Source organism: Venturia canescens, chromosome 8, assembly GCF_019457755.1.
Source record: "Venturia canescens isolate UGA chromosome 8, ASM1945775v1, whole genome shotgun sequence".
In the NCBI taxonomy this organism is placed as follows: domain Eukaryota; kingdom Metazoa; phylum Arthropoda; class Insecta; order Hymenoptera; family Ichneumonidae; genus Venturia; species Venturia canescens.
The window spans coordinates 6,615,473-6,638,025 of NC_057428.1; the positions used below are offsets into that span (position 1 = coordinate 6,615,473).

The 22,553-nt window shown below is 39.3% G+C and overlaps 1 protein-coding gene across 20 annotated transcripts in view; it reads left to right on the top strand.

The window, feature by feature from the left end:
• mmd (mind-meld) overlaps positions 1-22,553 on the top strand; it is a 619,790-nt gene that overhangs the window by 314,257 nt on the left and 282,980 nt on the right. For all 20 annotated transcript variants that reach the window (XM_043427306.1, XM_043427287.1, XM_043427309.1 and 17 more), the window contains exons 16-17: positions 12,188-12,307; positions 12,396-12,477. In XM_043427306.1, coding sequence (XP_043283241.1) covers positions 12,188-12,307; positions 12,396-12,477 — 202 coding nt within the window. The remainder of the gene's footprint in view (positions 1-12,187; positions 12,308-12,395; positions 12,478-22,553) is intronic.

The window sequence follows — 22,553 nt, forward strand, 5'->3', positions numbered from 1 at the left end:
ACCGGCGACATCGAAACACGTGTGGTCAGTCAAGACATCAACGCAGCTGGAAAAACCTCGATATGTGATCCTGGCATTCCAAACAGGACGAAAGAATAATAAGAGGCAAAATGCGAGTAATTTTGATCATTGCAACGTTACTGATGTAAAATTATACTTGAATTCACAATGTTATCCTTATGGTAATATGAATTTGAATATAGAACAAAATCAGTATGCAGTACTCTACGATATGTATACAAACTTTCAACCGATGTACTACAATAAGGAGGCCGAACCATGGCTTACAAAAGCGGATTTTCTCAAATTTGCACCTCTCATTGTGATTGACTGCTCGAAGCAGAACGATTCTCTCAAGTCTGGACCTGTTGATGTGCGCCTCGAATTTGAAACAAGCACAAATATTCCAGCACAAACATGCGCATACTGCCTTATTCTACACGATCGCATCGTTGAATACAATCCTGTGAGTGGTGGGGTGAGAAAATTGGTATAAAACCGTACCATCAACTTCTTCGGCCAACAGTCATCATGGATTTTGTCATCGATCTACAAGGCTTCAAAGGACCCATCAATGAGTTTATACTCAAAGAAATTTCAATCATTCGTGCGGACGTGAAGAATGCTGAACCTCTCACACTTTTCTTCGCACCACCGTATGCATGGGATTCTCTGCCGACAAAGTATAAAACGACAAACAAATGGCTGGAACGTAATTTTCATGGATTGCCATGGGATTTTGGTGTAATACCATACGATGCTGCAAGAGGAATAATTCAAACTATCTTACGCGGCGCTCATACCATCTTCGTAAAAGGCGGCGAAAAGTCTTTATGGCTGACGAACTTTTTGGATCTGTCAACGGAGATTGTCGATTTGGAGACTTTGGACTGCCCATCGTTGAAAAAACTGCCGAAAAGTCCATCGAAATGCGACCATCACCACCACATCAACGAATCGAAATTTAATTGTGCAACGAAGAATGTAAAATCTTTGCAAAGCTGGTTATACGTATATCATGCATTATGTAATAGAGGGATCTTGGAATAAACAAAACAATTTTTTCATAAATGTGTAATTTTATTTATACAATATTCCTCCTCCTCCTCCTTCAACATACATTTCATCGGTGATTCAGATATATACATTTTTTGCGTTGAGAATATTAGAAATCTCTTTGAGAAAATTCAATAGCGTTCCAATCACCACCGAGATATTTCATGTATAGTTGTCCACAATGAGCCGTTTCCAGAAGTTTCTCGAATACCGCTGGATTCTGGTCGAATGCCTTGACAACTCGCGGTGGCAGGAATACGGTGAATTCATTCCTGATTTCGGCGACGTATCTTTTTCCCCATTTGGTATTTGCTGTCCTCACGTCCGAGATGAGATATTCCTCGTTGACTTGGAGTTCTTTCAGCTTCTTGGCGGGGAGATACTCTGACTTTGCAATGATATTGTTGATGGCGGAGAACTCCATTATGGATATAGTTTTTTGAGATTTTCTTTAAAGAGCAAGTCTTGACTCAACTTTACGAAGACGTGAAGTGATGCTTTTTTCTTCTGGACTCTGCTATTTGTAGTTTTTCCATCTATCCCTACCCCAAAACTGAACCATCCCCTTCCACACGCTTTCAAACAGGTTCAAACGTGATCTATATTGGAATCGATCCAATCTCTTCCGGTGGTCCTTTTTTCTGTACAGGCTCTTTGATTCCGCCGACTTTATGAACACGTGCATTCTAAACTTGTTTAAACACGTTCACAGCATTTCCTACAATTTCGACGTTGCGGAGCCGGACCGTCAATATGATCGTCCATCGATGATACATTCCAATGTTCAACGCAACGACGTAATAATGCAATCTCACTATCGGATTTGTAGTATTCGGGTAAACGATCCCACAGAATATCTGTATATTCACCAAAGTATTCCTTGAAGATGGTTGGAGATATAATTTGGAGCTCCTCCGATGTCATTTCACAGGGATTTTTTATCCGTAAAGTCCCATAGATGTTTACAAGTCGTTCCATAATCGAGCACTTTTCACAATTTCTACGTCTGGGTCTAGCTGAATCAACATGAGTTCGCACCCAGGGTTGATTGAAATGATTGAAACACAATTGATATGATTGCACATCAGCATCACACTGCAAATACTTGGGTAAACGATCCCATAACGTAGGAATAGAATTACTATAGTACTTTAAAAGCAAAGCCTTCGGCAATGACTCAAGTTCATTTTCCGTTAATGTCGATGGATCTTTTGCTGGATGGATAGCATACATACTAGCACACCTTTCCATCGCGACGTTTACTTTCAGAATAAGCGTTCGATGTGAAAATTTTTTTTTTCTCGGAAAACATTCAAACAACTCTCAAGTCAAAAGTTCGGGGAAGGGCAGGTGCATTTCGAAAAAGAAATCTCGTCGGATCTTGCGCCGTCTCAGGAATGTAGAGATATGTAACACTGGACATTTATCATTAGACGTCGTGTGACGTGCAATTCTCGGAATAACAATATATTTTTTCAAAGATACAAGTCTCAAGTGAAAAGTCGGGGGAGGGGCATTTTGAAAAAGAAATCTCATGGAAACTGGCACCATCTCAGGAATGCAAAAATATGTAGGACACATAAATTTGTCATTAGAGTAGTGCTTTGGTCCGATAATTGAGATCATTTTCGAAAAGAGCAGGTCACTTTTTCAAAAGAAAATTCCGTCCAATGCAATCTGATGATCACACCGGAAACATAAATCAGTCATTCGAGAAGTGCGGCAATCTTTTGTCATCAAAGTGCCGCCGCACCCCCGCTGTCCGAGAACCTTCCCCCTCCACATACCATGCAGCCCCGCAACGGTCCCCGCGCTCCCCCGTCCCCGCTCCCCCCTGAGATCCCTGAGTTAGAACTGGTATAGCCTTACTACTGACTCTTCATTGATTCGTCAAAAAAAAGTCTCAAAGCCATTCTACTCCACAACGGAAACACATATGCTTCTGTTCCAATAGCTCACTCCACCAAACTGAAAGAAAATTACAAAAATTTAGAAATGGTATTGGAGAAAATGAAGTATTCGGTGTCACGTCCCGCGTCTGATTTCAATATACGCGGTTCGTAACGACGGCCTCCTCTGACAACTGCGCGACTTGACAACGGAGCGTCCTTGAGTGCGACCTCTGTGCATTGGCCTCGTATCGCCGCTGGCCGAAAGCCCTCGGAATCCGCCCGATCAGCATCGCCTGATCGCGAGTTCGAGGGACCTATCCATGGGAACGACTAAAGTGCTGAGATGCTGAAAACCCCGTCACGACGATCGCTTTCGAGCTCTCGTCACCGTGGCGAGGATTTTTGTACATCAGTTCCGTTTGATTCTTAACTGACATTCGGTCGTCCACGTGGATAACTCCGTAGGTTAGCAACTCGCGGCGGTTTAGTAAATCCTGAAAGATCGGTGAAACTGCATAGAGGATCCGTAAACCTAGCCTCTGATAACAAACGCGAAGTGAGCACACTGCCCCTTGCCTCACGGACGTTCTCTTGTCGAGTCTCGCGACTCATTAGTGTAAAACAAGAACCATTTCTCAACAATTCTAAATCTTCTTCTTTGTAGTGTAAGTGTGAGTGCGACCGCGCGTCAATTGTTGCGCGGTACTGTCTGAGTGACGACGGAAGGATTGTTTCCGTCGGCCGTAAAGTAAGTCTTCCAGCGTAAATCTCTTTTGTTCCGAACCAAATTTCCGTTTTGTTATCAACCGCAATATCAAACTCTGTTTAATAAACTGTCTTAGGTTCCAATTAAATTGTGCTTTCAGCCATTTCTTCAAACCCTTGAGCGATCCCGTCAATCTTTCCTGGGGCCCGTACGGGACCACATAGGCACTTCTCTACTTTCCGGTATTAGTTCGTGTTCCACGACTACCGTCAACTATTTTAAATTTCAATATTCAATAAAAATCCTGCAGCTTCACTGCGGGTTGGAGGCAGCAAAAACTAACAAGGAACATCACTTTGGTGTCCCCCTCCGATTTTCTTGAAACTGCTGTATATGAAAGAGTATTCGAAAGTAAGAGACACGTATTTTTTTTTTATCGGCGGAAAAACGGTTTTAAGGGGTGAAACCACCCTTGAAAGTAAGGCATGTCAGGGGGTGATTTTGCAGTTTCACCAACAAGCACTCAACTGATTTTCATAAAACCAAAACCAAAATGTTTCTTATCTGAAGTGATGAAAAGTTCACCCTGTGCACGAAAAAAAAAAAAAAAACAGGGGGTTAACCACCCTTACATTCTTATATTTCTCACGCCACAATGAAAAGGAACGAATATGATGGAATGAAACGGGTTCTATTTTCATGAAAACATGAAAATAAAGTTCACGTGTTTTTGCATTTTTGCAAAATAGCAGTCTTAAGGGGGTAAACTACCCCTTTTTTGAATTTTTGTACTGTATGTGGCTTATTTCTGTTTTACATGTTTTTGCTGATTCGAAATATTATAATAATTTCGAATCAAGATTTTCTGAGGTATCGAAGTCAATACAAGACTCTGAAAGGGTGAATCTTCCCCACTCGATTTTCCTCTTTATTCACTATTTCAAAATTTCTCCCTGTATTTCGTGCAATTTGGTTGCTCTGCATCGAAATTACGAATTTAATAATTTTAGGAACGTATAATAATCGTATTGACCTCAATTTTGGCGGGGCAAGGAAAGGAGGAGGGGAGCCATTTGATATTTACAACGATTCAACTTTGAAGTCTGAATAAGTTCCATGCTGTTGATCTTGTTTACTAACTAAATTTTTTTAAATCAAACTTCAATACACATTAACAATTCATTAACCGTCTCATAGTATACAATCGGATTTTATTAGATAAGTACATATATCGAAATAAAATATAATAAAACCTATGATTTCCAGTAATTATGGCTCATACGTTGTACAATAATGATATTCATCAAAAAAATGTTTCAAACACAAAGATTTTTTGCACCATGCACATTTTATAATCGCTATATTATTGCAACCAGGTATTTCACAGTGTGTTTTTGATTGACCGAACCCAAAATCAACAGGATTTTCGAAATATTCCGTTTTTTCCGTTATATAATTACTTTTAAACCATGAATATTTGAAAAGATTGATATAGCGTGGAGATGACAATTGATTGTGGGCCAAAGATTGCAGTTTGATTATATTATTCCTCAAATGTAAATTTATATCAGCATCCACTAATAGAACACTATCTGAAAAATATCGTAAAAAATTTTTCCATATCCTAAATCCAAATACATCAAGCGGTTGAATTTTTCCAGTTGTACCTTTTGGGATAATCATGGTGATGATTATTTTATCATGAGGGTGGCTTCACGTACAACTTTGGGGTAGTGTCCACTCCAGGAATCAATCAGTAATACGTTTTCACTTCCAACATTCGGAAAAAAAACTTTTTCCATCCAAATTTTAAAATGATCTGTAAACATATAACAAATTATATATTTATAACTATATTTTGGAAAAAGTTGATGCACCCTTAACGATAATATGCACCGGAAGTAAGTTCCCCAGTTTTCGATGCTGTTACTATGACGTTATCTGGCTTAAACAATTCGTTCGTTACTCTTGGTCCAAATTCACCTTTTGCTTCCTTTAATACTATGAATAAAGGAGAAAGTAGTTTCCCGTTGGCATTTATTGTTGGCTGAATCGTGTAGCTATGGGTCGTTGAAGATACTGATTGTATAACACATTCAACTTTTTTCGATCCTTCCATCGCTAAAGTTCGTGCTGAATGGATTTCCAGTTGAAAACCGCTTTGGTCCGAATTATATACATTGCTTGACCCATACTTTTCTATTAGTAATTTAACATCTTGAACAAATTTGTCCGCATTTGTTTGCAGAAGCGCTTCTTCCTCCACAATTTTTCTCGTTATAAATTTATTAATTTTTCTGGAAACAATGCGATGCGATTTCTTAAATTTCCATAGCCAGTTATGAGAGGCTTTGAATCGTATATCTTCATGGCCTATTTCTTTCTGTGCCTGTAGGGCCCACTTTCGAAGGTCAATATCATGAACAATGACACCAGCGTCTACAGCAGTTTTCATATTCCGTAATGTGTATTCAGAAATTCGAGCTAGTTTTTCTTTATATGTGCCACCCTTGTTCAGTTGTTGTGCCCAGCGTCGTAACTGCCGTATGGATTTTACAGATTTGTATTTTTGTTTGACGGTTTCAACACTGTAATTCTTTTTTTACCAGATCTCCAATATTCAACAGATTTTTTTTTATAATCATAGCTCAGCTCATCGTCACTAGAACAAGCGTCGGAATCGATATCATCATCCTTTTACCATATGATATCTTCAACAGCAATTGCTTCGAACTCTTTAAATGGTTCTTGAAAATCAAGAGTTTCTTCCTGTGTCATCTCAATCCCGTTGTAATCTTGCATAGAATCGATTATAATTTTTTCGAAATTCTCCTTCATCTCTATTTCTGCATTATTAACAGGAGTTTGTGCAATGTTCATATCCTCAAATGTAGCCAGTAACAATTTGATAACGTTGATTGAGTTGACTTTCATGCTGGTAAAAGTAGTAGGCGCAATACACCAAAAGCACAGAAAAAGCAGGCACGATTTGGAGCTCACTTAAATATGCACTAGTACAATGCTAATGGTTACCGCCTTCGAAAATAAGTATCAGAAGAAAAAAATATTTATTAATCTCACGATGCCTGATAACGTTTTTATCTGATGCATGACTCAAGAATATTCGGAATGACTAATGTCATTCGGTGTGTGAGAATGCCAAAAGTATCAGGTGATCATAACTACTTGATAACATTTTTATCTAGCACAAACACCGGGGTCATATGTCTACGCCTCTATTTTTCCGTCAAAGTTAAGAAAGTGTTTTATAGAGACATTTTTATCTGTAGCATGGTACCTATTCATTTATGTGCAGTTTACAAGCTTTCTATGATCACCGAAAAAGTAGTTGTGGGAACTCCCCCCCCCCCCCCCCCTCCCCCGCCAAACCGCCTCCATCCAGGTCAATACGAGTTTTATATGTTCCTAAAATTATTAAATTCGTAATTTCGATGCAGAGCAACCAAATTGCACGAAATACAGGGAGAAATTTTGAAATAGCGAATAAAGAGGAAAATCGAGTGGGGAAGATTCACCCTTTCAGAGTCTTGTATTGACTTCGATACCTCAGAAAATCTTGATTCGAAATTATTATAATATTTCGAATCAGCAAAAAACATGTAAAACAGAAATAAGCCACATACAGTACGAAAATTCAAAAAAGGGATAGTTTACCCCCTTACGACTGCTATTTTGCAAAAATACAAAAACACGTGAACTTTATTTTCATGTTTTCATGAAAATAGAACCCGTTTCATTCCATCATATTCGTTCCTTTTCATTGTGGCGTGAGAAATATAAGAATGTAAGGGTGGTTAACCCCCTGTTTTTTTTTTTTTTTTCGTGCACAGGGTGAACTTTTCATCACTTCAGATAAGAAACATTTTGGTTTTGGTTTTATGAAAATCAGTTGAGTGCTTGTTGGTGAAACTGCAAAATCACCCCCTGACATGCCTTACTTTCAAGGGTGGTTTCACCCCTTAAAACCGTTTTTCCGCCGATAAAAAAAAATACGTGTCTCTTACTTTCGAATGCTCTTTCACATACAGCAGTTTCAAGAAAATCGGAGGGGGACACTAAAGTGATGTTCCTTGTAAGTAAATGTCCCAATTACGTTCGTCCCTTCTGGACGTAACATCGGAACATCGATGGCAAATTTGTAGCAATCTCAAAATTGCAACATCACTCTTTAGTCAACAATCAGGTTCCACAAAAATCCCTGTTTTTATTTTTGTGGGACAGCAGAGAGAGGAAAAAACCTCATGTTCAAAAAGGGTGGCCAAGAGAAAGAGAAAGAGAAACCTGCTGCATTGATCGTTCGAAGAGGAAAGAATTCGTTACAAGAGAAGAACGGTTTAAGATCGAAGAAGATTTTTCTCTTCTCATATTACTTGCAGAAAATAAAAAAAAAATCAATTAAGCAGAATTCAAACTAAAGAACAATCATGCCTGCGATAGTTTTATATTCAAGTTTTTTCTACAATTTTCCCCAGTTTCTAGTTTATTGAATAAAGAATATATAGATCTTTTTTTGTGTACAGTTTAAGATGAATCATGCATGGTTAAAACATTTCAATAGTATATTACACATCATGGGAGGGAAAGTAGACTACCTCAAACCACGTGCTTATCATCCTCGCCTTCGGCTCGGGTAACAATTTTGCCCGCGATTTGAGGTAGTCTAATTTCACTCCCGTGGAGACGTCACTCCGTTTGACGTTTTTTACTATTTTTTGATATTTTTTACGACCTTCGGCTGAAGTATGCACGTTCGGAACTACTAGCCGCTGGATTCGGATTGAGTTGCTCGAAATTCGTAAAAAAACAATTTTAACCGCTTTTTTCCATGGATGCAAGATTTTGGACACGTACGAGTTAAATAGACGCCCAGTTTCGGTTTCAGCGCATCAAAAGAGCGTATTCGATTTGAATCAATATATGTCTTTCCTAGGGTGTGTGGAAAAAAAAAACGATATTTTTTTTACTTTGCATCTAGCCGAAAAAGGCGATTCAAGGTGAACAAAAAGAATCCCAGAAGGAGAGCTTGCCAAAAAAATTTTCCGAATGGCGTTTTGCGTTTAAAGATTTTCCATAAGAATAACCCAGGAAATGATTGAGACCTCCGATCATTGCATCATAACTTTTCAGGAAAAAATCGCACAAAAACGACAATGATATGTTTTTATAAAAAATCAATTCCCCCCCAAAAAAAGTCCTTATGAACATTCAACTTGAAGCAACCATTCTCGTGCTATCCACCCTTCGAAGTTGGATCGATGGAAAAAAAATTTTCATAAAATTGTCGACATCAAATTTTTCGTTTCACAAACAAACTTCTCGGAACTTTTTCGTAGAAAATTACTTGATCTTTTAGAAAATCGTTATTATTATTCGAATAATGCTCTTTTAGACAATGCTGTGCCGGTGAGCGTGAAGGCTAAAATGTTGCAATCTGGGGCAAAATCTAAAATTCCTTCGGAGCGAGTAATCATTGGAAAAAGTGATTACAAAACGTTGCTTTCAAAGGATATAAGCTATCGATTTTCTATAAAATCATATCATTGTCGTTTTTGTGCAATTTTTTCCTGAAGAGTTATGATACAATGATCGGAGGTCTCAATCATTTCCTGGGTTATTCTTATGGAAAATCTTCAAACGCAAAGCGCCATTCGAAAAAAATTTTTGGTGAGCTCTCCTTCTAGGATTCAAAGGAAAAAAAAATATCGTTTTTTTTCCACACACCTTAGTCTTCCCATACCCATCATAGCGATTTTGACCAATTTCTAGCAATTTTTGAAATTTACTCAAAATTTTGCGGGTATATCAGCTAATCTGACTGCAGATTCAGATTTTGCGTATCAAATTACATAAAAAAAACCCCCCGATTAAGATCGAAGACAACTTTTATCATGCTTTTAACAGCAATTTTCGACCATTTTTGCTGTTTTTTTGAATTTACTGAAAATTTTAGGGGTGTATCAGCCAATCTAACTCCAGATTCAGATTCAGCGCATCAAATTACATAAAAAACATCCCCGAGTAAGTTCAAAGACAACTTTTATCATGCCTTTAACAGCGATTTTCCGCCATTTTTTCGATTTTTTGGATTTTACCCAAAATTTTGGAGGTACAATGGCCAATCTGACCCCGGATGCGGATTCAGCGGGCCAAAATACGTAGAGATTGATGGGTCCGGTTCTAGGTATTTACCACTTTTTTTTGTGTGACGGTGTTATTGCCTAGGAGGTGGCGACACCCGCGGAAACGCGTGAACGAGCGCCCGGCTGCTCTAGTTTCACGCTGCCCGAAAATTGCGTATCCGAGAACTGGCGACGCCAGCGACGGAGCGCGCGAGCCCGGCCCGAAGTTTCTCGCACTACCGTTGAGGGTTCGCTCAATCCTGAGCAGTAATATTGATCCATCCAAATCCTGATTCTATTTTCAATACCATTCCCAATACTTCCCTGCCCCCCCCCCCCCCCCGCCCACCATATTCTAGATTCGATTTAGATCCGGTCACCAGTAACCCGGGTTGAAGCATATATAATGAAAAAGTAACGCAGTTTAACCGGCGTCCAAAAGACCCAATGGTAGATACGATATGTTACTCGACCACCAGTATGTGTAAGGTTGTTAGACTCGAGTCAAAAAGATTTTATGTCAGTAAGAATGTGTTACTAGCTACTCAACCACCATTGAATGTAACACAGTTTTCTCAGAGTCAACACGGCCTAATGGTAGTGGTGACCTGTGGCATTCGACTCTTAATCGCTGAAAGTCACGACCCAGGGGTGGGGGTATAAAAGACGATGCGCGGTCGATTCGAGAGGCTTTCCACATTTTCTGACTTGGAAGAAATAAAGTTCGCCTCAAAAATTTTCCCTGATACTAGCAAGCAACATAAACTATAAAACCTATCCTAGTTTTCTTAAATGCCTTGAGTATCAGAGGGACTACCATAAGGTCGTTTTGATCCAGCTCCAACAGAGTTACACGCACTGATGACCGAGTAATATGTCGTACCTATCAGAAGGTTATTTTGGCCCTGTGAAAACTGTGTTACACCTAATGGTAGTCGAATAACACGTTGTAACTACCACTGGGTCATTTTGACCCGGCGCGACCAGCGGATGGGCTTATTTTTCCTTGTATGTCTTCCTGAATGAATCAAATACTTTTATTGGATGAATTTCATTATTGTAAGCCCTATTAATGATTTGAACGATTGCTTTTATAAAGAGTCTGGTGTAGGTGGCAAAAATAATAAGTACGCTGGTGAGTCGAGGAAAAATAATCAATTATTTATTGGTGATCATTTCCCGAGGAGATTGTACAAACTTAGTGCGTACAAGCCCGCCAATTTATCCAGAGGTGTGAAGAACGAGTGAGAAGATGAGTTGACCTGATGTTCATCACGCACGTGCGTGACGAACAAAATGGACGACCGAATCGTGCATGCCGACGATGAGCCCGAAAACCCCTACTTATATGCAATAAAAACTATTGCAATGTCCAGTAGTCATATCCCGAATGTGAAAAAACGAGCTGAGATTGCTTTAGCCCGAAATAAGATGTGAAATTCCCGCAATTAATACCGAAAAGTGAAGATATGATTTGCGAATGAATCCATGCGAGTGCATGCTTCAGCGCCCGGATCGAGACTGTTTAATCAAATAGAGATCGATGAAGACACCCCACACGCGTACGCGGTGCGTTTTCCTTGTCCTGTGATAATTAATAATTAATGCCCAGGAGGTGGCGACGCCCGCGGGAGTGCGTGAATATCAATCTCACAAAAATCGATAACACCATCGATATCGTTATTGTTATTATTATTATTTCTGCATTCAATTTGTCCCTAAATATAATAAAACAATGGAGAAGTGCGTCACCATGAACTTTACGCCAATCACGATAAAAAGTCCTCAAGGAAAGCGTATAACCAGGTTGAAAAAATCTTGCTTTTGACAACCTCCACAACGACGACTCTCGATAAGTGTGCTCTAAATTTCATGGCGGCGAAGTACTCCAAGGGGTGCGGAACTTGGAATAATTATATTCGTTGAAAACTCTCGCGGACTCAAGCTCTCCTGTTGTCGAGTGCTTCGCACTCGGAGCAAAAAAAGGGAGGGCGGGAGGGAGGGCTTAAGAAGCAGGGATGGAACAGTCTTGTCAAGGGGATAAATTTTTGAGTGTATCAACGGCTGTTGTTTCTGCACGGATTTTCATAGTATCAGTCTTTTTTCTGCGTGCCCATAAAACATTTTTTTCGATAGAGAGAGATAAAAAACGAAGGAAATTAGAAAATATTGCAGAGTCGAATTCTGTTCTCAGCAGGCCTTGGAGCCTCATCGACATCTTGAGAAATTACTTTTCTCCTCATTCCTTTGCGGATGAGGCAAAGGGAGTGAATGTTGCTTAAAATGTTGATGTGTGTATCAGTTTTTCATTGCGTATAAACAACAAGATGAGTTCAAAAACTATAATAATAATGTCTTACTTGTTTGTATTTTTTGTTTGATTGATGAAAAAGGAATGTCAGATGCGGATCACTCCAGTGTCAAATGGGCAAAAAACAACCAGTGATAGGAGGAATGGATCAACCCTACTTGCGAACCTTTACCTCAATCAAAGGAAAGGAATACGAGTGCAAGTGAGTCTTTGATTCATTGGTAAACCTAGAGCGTATTTTATTCCGCTGTAAACGTCTTCATGGCAATACTTTTGTTGTTTATTTATAGAGCTATAACCGGGCGACTGGAAGGGTCTGAAGTTCCAGCAATGGGACTTGTCCGTGATGGGACATCGTGTGGTGATAATCTGGTAAGTTAATTTTATACTTTATGATCATGTAAAAATATAATAGGTATTCACGGAGTGGTGAAAATGTCAAAGATCTAAACACTGCAATCCTAGAAATTTCTTCTCCGTTCCTTGTTATACTATATTGGCATAGCTCAGTCCATCTTGGTCGAACGTTGAATTTTTTATCAAACTGATTCCTCTGTAGCATCTAATTTATTTTTTTCCAGAGTCTAGCGTAGGTAGCGGAAAAATTTGTCTGATGAGGGTATAGAAAGAAAGACGACCGAAAAGTTAGAAATTAGGTAGGTAAGTAGATCGAATCTCCCTCATAGGTGTGAATATTTTTCTCTGAAATAATTGGTTTTTGTGTTACGGAACATCAATATTCTGTGATCAGAAACATAGAAAAACCAATTTTAGGTCAAAAAAAATTTTTTTAATATTTTTTTCCCAAGCCCACAAAACATTTCAAGCGTGTATAGATTTGGATACTGCAATTTATTTGAATCAAATCTGATCGATCGTTGACCCTAGCTCAAATATTTGACAACCTCAATTCAAAAAAATGTTTCAATGGGGATAAATATTGGAAACCGTAGTTCAATTTAGAGGCGTAGTTGGTTTAACAAAATCCCTTCAACCATGGTCGGAGGTTGAATCAACTACGCCATTGGTTTCGCCGTATCCAACATCAGGGCCTAGTTGAGTCAACTACGGCTCCGTTCTCAGCACTACGCCTTTTTTTCAGTGCAGAGAGGATCTATCAGAATCTATGCCCGGCGATTTTATTTATTTACCAGATTATTTTTCGGCGAGTTTGATTCATCAATTTCAAAACTAAAGACTTCTCATACAACAAAAATTTTATTTTCTTTACAAGCAATAGCAACGATTTTGATTATTCATTCAGCAAGTTCAATTCTCCTATATTCAATAGTGGAAATTTCGAATGTGAAGAGATACTGTAACGAAACGCTCTTGCCGATCCGGCCTGAACGTCGGTTCGAGTTACCTTAATAAAAAGGAGCAGGTATGATAGAAACGTGAGAACACGAAATTTTGACTTTGGAGAATTTAACAATCCGATTTATTGAATTTTTATCGATTTTACAGGATCATTGGTTTTTTTGATTTATTATCTTGATCGCGTTCGACAATTGTGGGAAATTTTTATTGCGCTCGCCGTTTTCGAATTGAACAATTTTTAATTTACGCGATTTTCGCTCGTTTTCAAAATAAAAATAAAAAGGTTTCGATAACTCAATAGTGTTTTGATTTTATACAAAAGAAAGTGAATGTGCTTCAGACCACACAACTGAAGTAAACCGAAGTAAACTGAAGTAAAACTTTTTCGCAACGTACAAATATATGGGTCATTCCACCAATTATGGAATTAATTTGTGCCGGAGGGTCTGAATTATGCATAATGGTCATTGCTTTTCAAAAGAACAGGTCACTGTGAGCTTTCATGATTTTTTTCAAATTTGTTTGTCTAGCCGTTTCTAAGTTACAGAGGTTTGAAAATTAAAAAATTTGCAATTGTTAACTTCTCGTGTTGGAAATACGAACCCCTGAATTATTTTTCGGAACACTAAACGTAGTCATTTGTATGTGAAAAAACCTCAGCTTTTCGATAAAAATATTTTAGATTCCGGCTGCTGTGCCCAAATCATTCGTATAACATACCAGTTCTGCAGCTTTTTCGACGAGTACATTTGATCCCTGCAAATTTCACGAGTCCAGTCGTCATCAATAACCTCTCTCTGTCGTCGACCGAAATGAATAGTTTCTTGTTGAATTATCTTACTTGGCAGGGTTACGAGCTCATTATCCAACCTGAGATTTCACTCGTTGAACTCCTGCACGAATTTTGACTCATTTTGAAATCGTTGGTTGGAGCTGAGCAATTTTCGTATTCGACCGTTTGAATTCGATCATCGACTGAGAATGTCATTGACTGAGCCTACTGCAGACAGTGCTGACAGCTAACTGTCACTCGAAACGAAACAGTCCTTCGCGCGAACGTAGGCTCGGCGCGAAGTTAACTCTTTAACACGTTCGGACCCGAACTCTACGCTACTGAGGCGTCGCACATCATGGCGGCAAGCGACCTTCTGATTTGCTGAGAAGTTTTAAATTCTATTGCTTCTCATTTGAAAACTATTGCACCGACAAAAAAACGCCTTTGCAGTTTTGCTTAAAATTGCGTTCCGAACACGCCGGTAATGAGCTTTCCACTAATTCTGAATTATTTAATTTAAATAGAATTATTAAGTTAGAATTATTGTAATTTAATTTTTTTTTATAAAATCACTTATTTTTATTGTTTCATGCTTGGTTTTCATATCGTTCGTTTAAGCTACTGAACTCAAAACTCACACACGCTTTACTGAGATGTATATATTTCATGAACTGGCAATGGAAAAGGAGCGAGAAAATATACGCGCGAAATTTCTATCGCTCGCTTTTACAGAGCTTCTATTAACGTTCGTGTAAAGCAGGCTAACGCACTAACACTGCGTAAATGAGAGAAAGAAAGAAAGAAAGAAAATGTGCAGTTCATCGCGCGCCGCTGTTCAGTACGGACGTAAAAAATGGAAATAATCATCGACATTCAGGAAATGCGTAATAGAGGGCATCGTTTTTTATCGAAAGAAGTTGCCATCGTTGCTCTAAATCAACCTTTCATCATGCATTGGATTGTTTCTCCTCCATACGCATTCCACGAACTCCCCAGCATAATACGTTACGAGAATCAAATTTTGACTCTTCATCACCATGGATTGGAATGGTACGAGGGCGATGTCTCCTGTAAACAATTTTATGCCAATTTGCGCGAAATAGCACGGCATGCAAAAACTATTTGGACGTGCGGTCACGAAAAAGCCGATTTATTGAGCCATGTAATTACGCGAGAAATCAACGGTCTCGAAAAACCGGAATGGGGATGCCCAGGATTCAAAAAATTATTCACGTCACGCAGTAGATGTCTACGACATAGTTTGGGTGCTGTGAAGCCTACGAATCGTTGTGCATTAACGCAGGCTCTCATGTTGAAAAAATTTATCCTACGGATGAATAATCAAGTACCTGTCACCGTATTCTCAGAGGAGGAGAAAAAAATCCAGAAACGGACGACAAGAGTGAAGATTCATTTATGAGTTGCTTCCCCTGTATAAATTTTCCTCAAAACGAAGTTCTCATTTGAAGGAATAGAAACTATTCATGAGCATTATAACTCTGCGATATGCCTCTATTATGAATTCAGATATAAAGTGAAAAAGTATATCTTTGCACCATTCTTCAATTTGCTAACGGAGCATGAACACACAACAAATTCGAGACGCTCTACGTTATTTACCGATTGCAACTACTGGAGTATTGCCGGCTGATTAAATTCCTCGTACTTGGACAAGGCCTGCTGCAATAGTTGTGAACACACATGAACACTCAAAGCCTGGTGAGCACTGGGTCGCGATGTACGTCGATTGAAATGGAGGTGGATGGTACTTCGATAGTTACGGATTACCACCAATCATACCATAACACCTCGAACGACTCCGGAGAAATTGCAAGTTCTTCCGTTTCAACGTTAAGCAACTTCAAAGTGATTCTTCAGACGTTTGTGGCCAATTTTGTGTTATTTTTTTGCACCCTATGTCTTGTGGTTTTGGTATGGATAAATTCAACAATCTCTTCTCTGATAATCCCTGAAAAAATGATGAAATAGTGCGTCAATATTATAAAGCCTTCGCATCCCGTCGGATAAATAACAGTGTTCGTAAAAATGATATGATGAATGGTGGTGGTGGTTTCACGGATCGTAGATTTGCTTGTACACAGAGGTGTTGTACGCGTAGATAAAAGAATGCAGCGCGTCAACTCCATAAACAATATTGTAATCATAATAAATATGTGGATTTTTAAAATATTTTGTAAACCATTAATGTATTTAGAATATAAGTGAAAAATAAAAAAAAAAACAATATAAATGTATTCAACAGTGTTATTCGACCCTCTATTCCCAAAGAGAAAAAAGAAAAGAGTAGAAAAACATACAGGTATGGTACTTCTCACACTATCCCCCTCCTTCCCCCCTTACACAGGGCCACCAAGCTGTTTACCTGTGGAGTGGGAAAAAATAGCTTGGAGTGGGTGGGTGTTGTGGTGGGGGAAAGAGTGGGGATAGGAGTGGGGGGCGTCATACCTGTATGTAGTCTACTGGGGGATCCTTGGGGAAAAGTAGCAATCACAAAGCAAAGCAAATAAGCGACACAGACAGACGATTCAAAAAAGATTAACAATTTATTCACAAGTTCGTCAAATAAACAAAAGAACAGGACAAGATGAATAATCGCGAGATTGGATTCTATATAAAATAAGAATTGGAAAGGAAATTCAGTTTACGGCTCGCTAGAATCGCATGGCCAATACGTATCGGACGACAACGCGGTTTCCGTGCGCGGCTTCCTCGAATTCATCAGGTAATTCAGGTAATAGGTAATCGCATCGCAATTTCGCGGGTGTCGTAGGTAATCGACGACTGATGCTCTGGCATTGTAGGTAAAAGATAATCAGCAAACTGACGAGCAGATGCCTGAGGTAACAGGTAAAAGGTAACCAACGCCAGAACAACCGGTGTCTTAGGTAAATTCAGGTAAAAGGTAATTGACACGAGATAATTCCCTACATGAGTTCTCGACCGCAAGAAAAACTCGAAGATACGCGACGAAAAGTAATCGAAGGTAATAATGAAGCGAATTTCGACTAAGCGCGGGGTAACACCGAAATTTCCGAACGATCAGTACCGGTAATCCAAAGGCGGCGATATTGGAAAATCAGATAGGAAAGAAATTAACATCGAGATAATATTTACAAAAGGTATCGAAAGAATATGCTATTAGATAACTCGCAAAAGGCAACAGGAGATAATGTAATCGTCACGAAATAGAAAAAAAGAAATGAATAAGAATGCAAAAGGAACGGCTGAAAAATACGCAATACAAAAGACAGAATGAATCGCCGCATGGACGACGCGCGACAATAAATGTGAGAGAGATGGAGCGAAAACATCGCGCGAACGACCGTGCTCGCTAGAGCCTCAATGCGTGCAGGGAGAGAGAGAAACGTAGTTGTGTGGAATATTCCAGTGCGTACTACACAAAATTCGATACTAAAATTCGACTTTAGAAAACTCAAACTTAATTAATTAATGTGCAATAGAATTACGTCAATTAAACCATACTGAATGGACCCAAATTAATGTCGAATCGGTTAGTGGAGCTGAGCCGCAAAAACTACAAAATTTGGGGAACACGGGAAGTATCGGCCGTAATCTCGCTCGAAACTTCGACACACATGTTCCCCGAAACGCCAAATAAACCGGAACTAAATTCCGAAAACTCAAAATGCTCAACTCCATTAATCATTCGGGGAGAGAGAGAGAAAGGGCTTACCGAGGAACCAGCTTGTCGCACGCCGAAAGACAAAGGGACCTCGATGATCGGGAGGTATTAGTGACTCGCCGGTGAGGTGATCGGAAGGAGACTTCTCGTGCGTACGAGCGGTCCTCCAGATTCGGCGTTCTCCCCACCACTAGGCCCATGTACAACAGCGCTCACGCGCTAGGCGCGAACTAGAGTACGGACTCTTTGCTCGCGCTTTCGCGGGAAACTCAAAACAATGGAGCGTGTACGGAGGATAATTCCCGTTACGCTTCTTTACACAATAATAATTACCCTTCGGCTGCTCTCACGTCTCCCGCTCACTCGAAACACTCCTCTCGACTAGATGACCGTGATCCGGGTATCTCTCCTCTTGGGGATCCGGCGGGCAGCGCTGAAAGGCTGAGGGGAGGCCTCCCTCACGACTCCGGATGTCGCGGTGGGTCCACAACGATAAGCCACCAGGCAAGAACAGCACCTCGCCTCCAGAAAACTCCCCCACACCCCACCTGACGAAGCGCCGATTCACACGGACTGTGACACCCGAATTCATGGTATTGCAGGCGGTGCAACTCTGGGTTACTACGGCGGGAAAAACACGGGCGGCGTTCAATAAATGGCCTATGCCAGCGTGCTCTTTCAATCGCCCGCAGGTCGAGAATGTTCTTCGGTACTCGAAGACGGCGTGAGAGGAATGATTCTCGCGAGCGAGATCGGCTCGAACAGCAGGAAAGTAACGCCACATTAATAATGGTTGCCGAGCCAAATGTGGTGGGTAACACCAAATCTCTCAAAAACAAACAAAATAGTCAAAAGGGAACTTTATCAAAACTCAAAATTAGACCATCAAAAATTCTCTCTCCTCCTTGCATACGGAGGTAAAAGGTAACGGTTATTAGACTTACAAGGAAACATAGGGAGGTCGACCCCTCCGATTTTGATCTAATTTATATATGTTGTAGTACATCGAAAACTAAGAGATACGTATTTTTTCGTATCGGCCCATAAACGGTTTAACGGGGTGAAAACAACCCCCGAAGATGGGCACCTCACGGGGTGGTTTCTCAGTTTTGCATATAAGTGCTTTATGTATTCGAATGAAACCAACGCTAAAATATTTATATTGATAAATCATCGAAAACACGCCCAAGGCTTTCTAAGGGAAAGGGTTTTTAAGGGGTGAACAACCTCTAATTCGAAAATTTTCGCTTTTAAGGGGGTAAATCACCCCTTTCGTCGTAATACCTTATATCATTATAAAAACATTTTTATTCTTAATTATATTGTTGTACGGTAGCACAACCACTTATATATATTATTGGAATGTGTTCAAACTCAAAAATACATATTCAACTACCATTATAATACGTTAATATAGTTTTCAGATTATTACTAGGTTTTATAGTCCGTGCAGTAATGGTATTCATCAAAAAAGTGTTGCAAGCAAAGTAATTTCTTACACCACGAACATCTTATTATTGCCACTTTCTCACAGCCTTGAACATCACATTGAGGTCTCGATGATTGTCCGAAAGCAAATTTGACAGAGTTGACAAATTTTTCAGTTTTATCGCTTGTATAACCACTTTTGTACCAAGCATATCGAAACAAATTTTGATACCTTGGAGAAGATAACTGATTATGAGATAAAGATTGCAATTCGATTATATTATTTCTTAAAGGTAGTTTGAGATCATAATCGAGTAACAAGACAGCGTCTGAAAAGTGTCGAACAAAATTCTTCCATATTCTGAATCCATATACGTCGAGTGGTTAAATCCTTCCGGTTGTACCTTTTGGTATGATCATTGTTTTGATGCTTTTTCTAATCGGTGTAACCTGCCTGACTACTTGTGTGCAATGTCCACTTCATGAATCTATCAAAAGTACGCTTTTTGAACCGATGTTAGGGAAAAAGACCTTTTCCAGCCACATCTTAAAGTGATCTGCAAAATTCAAGATAACGTTTGTTTTAATTTTTCTTTGCATATGTAGGATTGACAGATTTTGAAACAATTTTTTTTTCTTATAGCTGAAAATACAAAAGAAGGTAGGGTATACAAATACCTGAAGTGAGTTTTCCCGACTTGGAAGCAGTCAAAAAGATATTACTTAGTTTGAATAAGGTCGTCTCTATAATTGGTCCAAATGTTCAGGAAGGTTCTTTCAAAACAATGAAAAGTGGCGATAGTAATTTTCCCTCTGCAGATATTGTGGGCTGTATAGTGTAGCTGTGAGTTGTCGAAGACACTGACTGCACAAGGCATTCGATTTGTTTTGTGCCTTCTACTGCCAATGTTCGTCCTGAATGCATTTCTAATTGTAACCCACTTTGGTCTGAATTGTATATGTTTTGTAAACCATATTGTTCAAGAAGAGATTTAATTTCATTAACGAAGTTATCTGCATCTCTTTGCAAATCTGCTCCTTCCTCTACAGTTTTTCGGGTTACAAATTTATTAATTTTTCGAGATGTTATACGGTGAACTTTCTTAAATTTCAACAACCACCAATCGGAAGCCTTGAACCGAACGTCTTCAAATCCCATCTCTTTTTGTGCTTGTAGGGCCCACCTCCGAAGATCCACATCATGAACAATTAAGCCGGCATCAACAGCACTCTTCATATTTTCCAATGTATATTGAGAAATGGGAGCTAGTTTTTCCATGTATGTTCCATCTTTGTTGAATTGATGAGCCCAACGTTTTAATTAACTTTTAGATGTCACTTTTTTGAATCGGTGTTTAACAGTGTCTACGCTTAAGTTCTTTTTCTTTCCGCTCCTCCAAAATTCAACTGCTCTTCTTTTATAATTAAGGCTCAAATCTTCTTCATCGGCCGAACATGTATCGTATGGTGTTCCATGACTCCATTCCATCGCATTATCTTCTATAGGATTCGCCTCACACTCTTTATTAGGCTCTTGAAAATCTAAAGTATTTTCTTCAATATATTCCATTCCGGTAAAATCTTGCATACTTTGCAGTAAAAATATTTCGATATTTTCTTTCAATTCCCGCTCTTCATTATTGATTGGGCTTTCAGCAATGTTCATCGCTTCAAACGTGATCAATAAAAGTCGTATAACATTTAATGGATTTACAATCATTTTGTATTACGCGTGCAATAGCGGTGTATATTTCACTTGAATATCCCGTGACGAACTGATATTTGTCTCCAAAAATTGCTTTGAGGAATATGAAAATACACGCAACACCCAAGCCAGATAAGCACGCTTGGCAGAAGGATAAACAAGGAGACAGCTGGCACAAGGCTACAACCTACGCACAACTATAACTACGCACATATCTATCTTCCGAATAACAGTCATATCACGATAAAATCACGATTAAGATACTTTGGAGTTTGGTAATCGGCGATGGATATCAAGGCCGTGATATTTTTATTCCGTTGTACTCTGATGTATCATTTAAGAGTATGGATCAGTCGACTAACCTCACTTGGAATTTTTGAAATTGGAATTCTCTGACACGGTTTGATCGATTAAAAAAAGGCTCTGTCAGCCTACGCAGAACGATGGCAAAAATCGACTGACAGAGCCTTTTTTTAATCGGTCAAACTGTGTCAAAGAATTTCGATTTCGAAATTTGCAGCTATCTCTCTCGCACTCACGGTTGCGATATACCGACTGATCCATCCTCTTTATATAAATTTACAGAGCGTAGCATGGAGTGTTCACATCATTTAATATGGATATACATACTATACTTTATAATTAAATCTAATTTTCTATATTTTTCTGAACGGGGCTCTGCGGCAGGAATTCCTTTCGAATGTACAACATTCTATGGTCTATAGCTTATCACATTTAAATCTATGCTTTATTTCCTTCATAATAAATAAATCGTAACTCACAAAGGGGCGATGTGGAAATTATCGATACGGGGATGATCTCGCGTAGAAATATGGTCAAAGGTAAACTTATTTTCGAGTTTGAAGACATTCCAATAATATATATAAGTGGTTGTGCTACCGTACAACAATATAATTAAGAATAAAAATGTTTTTATAATGATATAAGGTATTACGACGAAAGGGGTGATTTACCCCCTTAAAAGCGAATTTTTCCGAAAAACCCCGAAACACGTATCGACTAATTTTTCGACCTCTACAAAATGCAGTTGGTACCGTTCGAATCGGAAGAATAGTTTTTATGGTACAGAATAAAATTTTCGAATTAGAGGTTGTTCACCCCTTAAAAACCCTTTCCCCTAAAAAGTCTTGGGCGCGTTTTCGATGATTTATCAATATAAATATTTTAGCGTTGGTTTCATTCGAATACATAAAGCGCTTATATGCAAAACTGAGAAACCACCCCGTGAGGTGCCCATCTTCGGGGGTTGTTTTCACCCCGTTAAACCGTTTATGGGCCGATAAGAAAAAATACGTGTCTCTTAGTTTTCGATGTACTACAACATATTGTGACGAAACGCTCGCGCGACGGCCTGAGCCCGTCGAAACTAACGAAACTCCGCGATCTTTAGATCGCGGACAAAACATCGCGGCGACCACGCTCGTTGTTATTGACAGGTGGCGGCCATCTTAGGCCGGTAGGCATGAGCCCGAGCGGGGCAACCGGCACCGCTCTGAACTTCGCCGCGCTATATTTTCGGAAATTAATTCTTTTTG